Source organism: Mus caroli, unplaced genomic scaffold, assembly GCF_900094665.2.
Source record: "Mus caroli unplaced genomic scaffold, CAROLI_EIJ_v1.1 scaffold_15934_1, whole genome shotgun sequence".
NCBI classification, from domain to species: domain Eukaryota; kingdom Metazoa; phylum Chordata; class Mammalia; order Rodentia; family Muridae; genus Mus; species Mus caroli.
Window position 1 is genome coordinate 1 of NW_018391113.1, and position 7,745 is coordinate 7,745.

The 7,745-nt window shown below is 42.8% G+C and overlaps 1 protein-coding gene across 6 annotated transcripts in view; it reads right to left on the bottom strand.

The window, feature by feature from the left end:
• Nucleotides 1-3,053: 3,053 nt before the first annotated feature.
• LOC110289022 (F-box/WD repeat-containing protein 15-like) overlaps nt 3,054-7,745 on the bottom strand; it is a 25,350-nt gene continuing 20,658 nt past the window's right edge. For 5 of the 6 annotated variants that reach the window (XM_021155233.1, XM_021155232.1, XM_021155230.1 and 2 more), the window contains 3 exons: nt 6,468-6,646; nt 6,051-6,175; nt 3,182-3,287 (listed from right to left, as the gene is read on the bottom strand). In XM_021155233.1, the coding sequence (XP_021010892.1) occupies nt 3,182-3,287; nt 6,051-6,175; nt 6,468-6,646 (410 nt within the window). Of the gene's footprint in view, nt 3,121-3,181; nt 3,288-6,050; nt 6,176-6,467; nt 6,647-7,745 lie in introns of those variants that run through there. The other variant, XM_021155231.1, reaches the window with a different exon arrangement.

A 7,745-nucleotide genomic window follows, 5' to 3' on the forward strand; every position in this document is an offset into this window, starting at 1 on the left:
CATTTCTCAGTGGGTCACCCCATTTTAAGACTCTTTGTTCCAGCACCAGATGTAGCCATCCAACGCTCATAGAAAACTGGGTTTACCTGAAAGGGGACTGGAAATGGAAAGGGATGAAGTACGAGAGAAGCGCAGAATGAAGACAAGGTTCTGATCAAAATTCAAAATTTAATTCTGCAGCTCCAGCTCATAAAGAGAAGACCATAAAACCCATCATTTGTTTCAACTGGATTATGTTGCAAAGCAAGCTTAGCTGGGCAGTCTATTCCCTCTAAGTTCCTGTAGATAACTGCAGGTACAGCAAGGCAGACAGTTCCACCTAAGTCTTAAAATCCATCGTGCCACGCACTCTAGGTCTGTTTACCCTGCTCCAGGATGGGAGAATGTAGGGCAGCAGCCTGGGGGAATAAAGGGAGAGGGAGAAAATGGGAATCCTCTCAGATTTCTAGTGCTCTGGTCAGGTGGACAAGGGAGGACTGCCATAAGCTTTCCACTTGGCCACAGTTGGGTGTCGTCTGCCTGAGAGAAGCAATGGAACCCTGCCTGCTGCTTTGGGCGAGGGGGCAGACAAGGGGCAGGCAGTGTGAGGTCACTGAACCTCATTGAGTCCACAGATAGCAGGTTCTCAGTTTTGGGCATCCCAGACAGAGCTGGATACCTTGGAAGAGCTGAGAACAATGTGGAGTCCCCGTGGGCAGTTCAGCCAGCCTTGTGGCATAGGGAAGGAGAGAGAGGGAGAGCATGTGCTGAGTGGTTCCCATGCAGGCAAGAATCCTTGATCCTGTCCATGGGCAGGGGTTGGGGGTGGGGCACAGGAATGCCTTCCAGAAAGTTAGATGTGGCTCTTTAGGGAAATCCTTCCACATCGTTCAAGCACACCAGGCGTTGATGAACAGAGACACTCTACTGTTTTAGAGCTTTATTGTAGAAAGGCAGGAAGAAAGAGAGAAAGTAGAAAGAGAGAGGCTGGCCATGGCCAAGTGGAGAGAAGGGGGGAATGGAGGAGAAAGGAGAGCTAGAAAGGAGAGTAAGAAGATAAGAGCCTAAGAGAGGAGGAAGGGCCAAGCAGTTCCTTTTCTAGTGGGCTGGGCTACCATGNTGTTGCCAGGTAACTGTGGAGAGGAGGAGTCCTGGCTATAGTCAGATAACTGTGAGGGTGGAGTCAAACTAGAATGCCAGGAGCTTGGGGCTTTGACTGTGTGACTGATAGCCACAGAATTNTGGAGTTGGGGGGCTCTGTAATGTCAGGCACCTGTCTCTGAGAACATGGCACACTGTCTTGTTCCTTGTAGACCTTTCTACTGGGTCTTCAGAGCAAACTCCATTCAACCAAAACAGGCTGCCTTTCAGGGCCCCACAGGGGAAGGGCACATTCTCTGAAATTCATTAAGAAATTTCTTAAAATTCTATGAACAAATTGTCTTTGCTTTGTCTGTTTTTTTTCCAGTAGGTAATATTTTCATTCCCAACTCAGAAAAGTCTCTTCTGTTTAGCAATATAGACTTATTTACTTACTTGAGAAAAGATTTTGTCACAGTCTCAGCTTCCTTGAACTCCCCGTGACCAGGCTCAGCCTCCTTAGTTCTGGGTCTCCAGTCATACACTTCCCTTACCTAGAGAGCCACAAGGTCAGGGAGCTTGTTTTGCATATATGTCTATATGTATGTATGTAAGTTTGTTTTTCCTGAATGTGTACCAAAAGCATGTAGTTTCCTCAGAGGCCAAAAGAGTGCTTTGGAGCCCTGGAACAGGATTGTCAGTTGTCAACTGCCCTGTGGGTGCTGGGAATTGAACCTGGGTCCTCTGGAAGAGCGGCTCTTGTCTTAACTGCCTAGCCTTGTCTCTAGTCCCCTGGCTTTATTTCTTTTGAGAGGTGGTGTCATGTAATTCAGGTTAGCCTTGAGCTCTTCATATGGTTGAAGATCCCTTAGGTTTTTCCCTCAAGTGGCTGAGCTATGGGATTTCTTTCTTCGTATTATTCTGTGTTTTGCATGTGTGTGCATGTGTGGTAATCTGAATGTGAACGACTCCCATAAGCTTGCTCAATAGTTTGTGGAACTATTTTGGAAGGATTAGGAAGTGTGGCTCTGTTGGAGGAATTGTGACACTGTCAATAGGTTTTTAGATTTAAAAGACTTGTAATTCCCATGTTGTCTCTTTGCTTCCTATGTGCAGACCAAGATGTGCACTCTTCACTGTTCCTGTCTCCATGTCTTTGCTCCATCCTATTGACTCTAATCCTTTTAAGCAATAAGCTCAATTAACTTTAATTTTCCATCTTAAGGATTTTCAAGACAGGGTTTCTCTCTATACATATACATACATAGCAATGACTGTCCTGGAGCTGGCTTTGTAAACCAGGCTGGATTGTACTCAGTTCTGGCCGATTGTGTCTCCCACGATGTGGCATTAAAAGTGTGCTCTGCCACCACCTAGCTTTTAATAATTGTTATTCTCTCAAGATTTTTTGTGTTGTTAATTTGCATATATGTATGTTTGTGTGAAGTGTACCATATCCCCTGGAACTGGAGTTACAGACAGATGTTAGCTGCTGTCTGTGTGTTAGCAATTGAACCCAGGTCCTCTGGAAGAGTAGCCAGTGGTCTTCAGTTAGTGAGTCATCTCTCTAGCCCACATGCCCTTTGTTTCAAAAGTGTTTTGAGAGAAAAAAATCAGTCAAGAATTCAAAAGAGAACAGTGAAGAGAGTTATATGGGAAGGTTTAAAGGAGGAATTGGTGAAGTGATAATTACAGTCTTAAAAAAGTTTTTTTTTTTTAATTTTAATTTGCCACATGATTTCTGTAGTAATAAGCTGCCCACATGGCCTGCTCATCTGAGTCAACCCTATACCAATGAAATGACAGATGTCACAGCAAAATGTGTGTGTGTGTGTGTGTGTGTGTGTGTGTGTACACGAGTACGTGTGTACATTAGCCATAGTTTTTCTTTCAGAGATAGGTTCTCTTAATGTAAACTGGTTAGCCTGGAACTAGCTCTGCAGACCAGGCTGATCTCAGAACTCAGATCTTCCATCTGCTTCTGACTTCCAGAGTCAGGATGAAAGGTGTGCACCACCAAGTTTGGCCTCTTCACTGCTTAAAATCACTGAAATCGCCAACCTGTGCTTGCAAATAGACTTTTATTATCATTGAGGAAGACGACACACAACACACTCAGTTTTCAAGAGCAGACGTTCAAGGTATATGCTATCAGACAGCAGGGGTTGGGACTATTAGTCATCACTAAAATTATGCTCATATCGTCGCATAATGTTTCAATAATGAAGCTGCAAAAGGGGAAAAAAAACAAGATGTCAGTACTCAAATGGGAGTGAGGTTTATCAACTGATAATTAAAGGACTGTCTTTTCATCACAGTCTTGAATCTGTTTAAAACTTTTAAATACTTTTTTGTTTGGGGCTGGAGAGATGGCTCAGTGTTTTATAGCACTGACTGCTCTTCCAGAGGTCTTGAGTTCAATTCTCAAAACCACATATTGGCTCAAAACCAGGTGTAATGGTATCTGATGTCCTTTTCTGGTGTGTCTGAAGACATTTGCCATGTACTTATATACACAAAATAAACAAATAACAATATGCTTATTTGTCATGTGTGTAGGTGTCCACTTGTGTGAGTGTGTCTGTGCTTCTGCTTGAGCATGTGTGTGCCTGTGTGCACCTGAATGGGTATATGCCTATGTTTGCATGCCTGTGTGTGTGCATGTGTGACCACACACATGTATGCTTGCATCCATTGGTATGTGTGGCTATGTGTGCTTGAACGTGTATGTGTGTGTGTTTGTGTGTGTGTGTGTTAATGGGAGTGCATGTGTATGCTCCTATGAGTTGAGTGAGCAGATAATAAGTTGTGGGAATCAGTTCTCTCCTTTTACCAATAGGTTCCAGAGACTGAACTTGTCAGGCTTGGTGGCATTGCCTAAAGTGCTGAGCCATCTCAGGTTAATTTTGAGTAACTGTGCACATTGGCTAAGGACGACTATCATGCATAGCATGAGTTCCAATCCCAGCCCCCTGCAATAGACCTCTGCCCCATTTCTCAATCCTCAGTTGTTCAGTACATATCCTAGCTTAAGAAAAGAGAGAGAAGCAGGGTGTGATGTTCCAGACCTATAAATCACGTCAACTTAGGAGCTGAGGACAAGGAATTGACAGAGTTTGAGGGAGTTTGAGGTTAGTCTAGGTTACCTTGTCTCAGGAAAAAACCAAAGATGTAATTTATAAATTTATTTTAAAGTTGAGTTGTGTTCCCTTTGCTAATCTTGGTCCACTCAGGGTGAATATAGCAGAGCATCCCCTCTGCAGTAGGGCTGTGAGATGGTGGGGCTCCTGTCAGTCATTCTGTTCTTCACTACTGAGATAAACCTCTAATCGATCACTCAGGAGCTCCTAAGTGTGAGGCCTGCCCTGGGCAATGACACCGCCTCTGCCCTTGGACTTGCAGACTCTAGCTGAATCCTGTTGTCCACACCCTTATCCTGCTTTGCACTGAGATGGTATAAATGGCCCCCCTACCTCTCTCCACATGGTATGTGGCAGACACAGAAAAACTCCCTGAAATTTGGGGGTAAAGTTCTTTATCAGTGTTAATCCTTTACATGTGGAAGACCCAGGATTCACTCCCCAAGCACAAGAAAGACAAAGTACCTTCCCCAAACTGGTAAGTCAACAAAGAGTCAAAAGCAGGTCAAGACCAAATACATTACGTTCCAACCATTGACACTAGATTCAACAAGAAAAAGTTTCTAATAATTAAACCAAAAATGTGAAATGAGAGGGACATTCCACCTGATCATCTATAGACTGACAGACCCCAATGACCAGGGATGTTTCAGCACATCATAGAAGCCAGAGGACATTGTAGAGCCTTTTCCAAATCCTGAAGGAGAAGAAACTGATACCAATTTAAAAATCTGAGACTGAGTGAAAGGGAAGAGGTTCAGGATTCAAGGCAAGCTCTGGATACACAAACTTTTAGGTTAGTCTTAACTACATAGCATTTAGAGTTTACACAGAGAAATCCAATAAGGTGGAGGGACTCATTTTTTTCTTTTAATTTTTGGGGGGAGATGGGTTAAAAGTGTCTTGCAAACTGGCAATCAACTTTTGGTTCAGCAGCCTGAGTGCAGGGTTTGGGGACTGTAACACCACACCATGACCACTGAAAAGAATTTCGATGAAGGCAAGTAAAAGTCAAAGGAAACTAGCCACATGGAGATGATGACAGCTCACTGATGAAGGACCCCAAGAGGGGGTCACACTCAGGAGAATCCATGCTGCCATTAAAGACAATATATGAGGATATAGTCCCCGCATTTCTACTGTGGGCTTGAGACTCTTGACAACATATGTGCTGAGTTCCCAGAACTAGCTATTCTTTCTTTTCCTTCCCTTCCTTCTTTTCTAATATATAATCTTGCTCTATAGCACTGGCTGTCCTGGGACTCACTATGTAGACCAGGGTGGCCTCAAACTGACAAGATAGCAACTTGGCTGCCACCTTACTTCTGGGATTAAAAGTGTGTGTTGTGCTTAGCCAGTTCCTGGTTTTTTTTTTTTTTTTTTTTTTTTTTTTTTTTTTTTTTTTTTTTTTTTTTTTTGTGATGACTTTTGCAATGAACCCAATCTGAATGCCAAACTTGCTAAATAGCAGAAGATGACCTTGAAATTCTGGACGCTCCTGACTCTACTATTCACATATTAGACATTTACAGCCCAATGTCTATTCTGTGTGATGCTGGAGATCATAAATCTAGTCCTGTCTTTTCACAGAAAGTTCTACTTTGTTTTAACAATGCATTTTTATATAGAACTTTTTAATATGTTTAACATTGCTTTCAATACATTTGTGTGAAGGTTTCTGTCAAGTGCCCTGGAACTGGAGTTACAGACAGTGTGAGCTGCCATGTGATGCTGGAGATTGAACCCAAGTCTTCCAGAAGAGCAGCCAAGCTCCTTACTGCTGAACCAACTCTCCAGCCCCAGAAATGTTTTAAAATTAGTTTCCAGTGTAAGTCAAGAAGCAGAGCTTACGCAAATGGTGGATGATATCTCCTATTTAGTAGTCGATAACACTTCCTTAGTAGCAGGCTTCTCTCCTCCCATGCATATACATCCAAAGAGCCATCATTACAGGTGGCAATGACATGAACAGGGTCCTTCAAAGAACATAGAAATGTGAATAGGCTGCAGTCAATGTCAGATAAAATAACACGGAGAGGGCCTAGTAGGTGGCTCATCAGGTAAAGGCACTTGCTGAGCAAGGGTGGTGCTCTGAGCCCATGTAAAGGGAAAAAGAAAGAGACTAACACCAGGAAGTCAGCCTGTGACCTCGGCAAGTGCTCACACACAGACAAATGCATATGTGCACACCACAACAGTATGAAGTTTAAAAAACGTAAATCTATTTTTTTTTTAAGCCTGACTGGGCAGAAATCATTCCAAACATACCACCCATAGTCTCCAGATCTCTTCTGGGCAGTACTGAAATGACTGCAGACGGACACCATTTATGTCGAAAAGCAAGAGAGAGAATCTAGTTGAACAAACAATCACGTCCTTATCACTGACTCCAAAATATTCTGGTCTCCCCTCATGTTCTGTCAGCGAGAAGCTGGCTGTCAAATATCCTGTACCAAACAACAGAAATACAGAGGCATTTTTAAAAATCATTTACGTAAGAGCAATATCCTTAATGCTTACTGAAAAGCATATCCCTCCTTCCATGGCATGCTAGTCTGAAAGAGACAATGAAAACAGTCCATTGATCTGTCAAGTTTATGTCCTGTGAAGTCCATGTCCTTGGACATGGAAAGACAGGCTATGACTCAGGGATGGCGTGGATACTCAGTAGCTTAAACATTATAAAAAGACAACTGTACTGGGAAAGAATAGTAGAACCCAGTCCCTAGTGCATGACAGAAATGAAGTCTCCTTGAGAAAACTGTAGATCACTATTGTAGTACCCAAGTTCACATCTGGACAAGGAGCCTCCTTCTCCCTTCATAAAAACATCATATAGAGAATTGTCATAAGCTTATCCACAATCAGGTATAGTTCAGTGGATCTCCAAGTTTTAGGACAGTCTAGTGTACAGAAAAAATTCCAGGTTAGCCTTGGCTGCACAGAGAAACTCTGTCTTCAAAAACTAAAAATGCAAAAAATGACAAGCATTTATAGCTTACTCTGAGCACTTGTGGGAGACACAGGAGAAATGGGGATTTCTTTTACAAATTATTTTTATATTATCATGTTTGTGTAAATATTCATGCCAGAAGCACACATGTTGGGGTTATGGGACAACTTGAGGGATTTGGATCTCTCCTCCATCCTGTGGTACCCCAGGAATTGAACTAGGTCGTCATGCTCTGTAGGTAAGTGCATCTATCCTCTAAGCCAGTGCTTCTCAACCTTACTAATGCTTCCTACTGAACTGTAATACAGTTCTCATGTGGCAGGGTGGGGAGGGGGGTCTTCCCTACCATAGAGATACTTTCATTGCTACTTCATAATGGTAATTTTGTTACTGTTAAGATTTGTGAGTGAAGAAGTATTAAAAAAGTATAGCAAAGTAAAAACAAAATTCGAGGCTTTTGGGCCCAGGCTTGGGAGTGTAGCCTTTGTGGCTTAGTGCTCCAGGTACTGGTCATAAAACAGATAGCGACATTCCTCCACCTACCCGCTTCCTGGGTTCAATTCAAAGAATGGCACCCTGACCATTACTGGAAC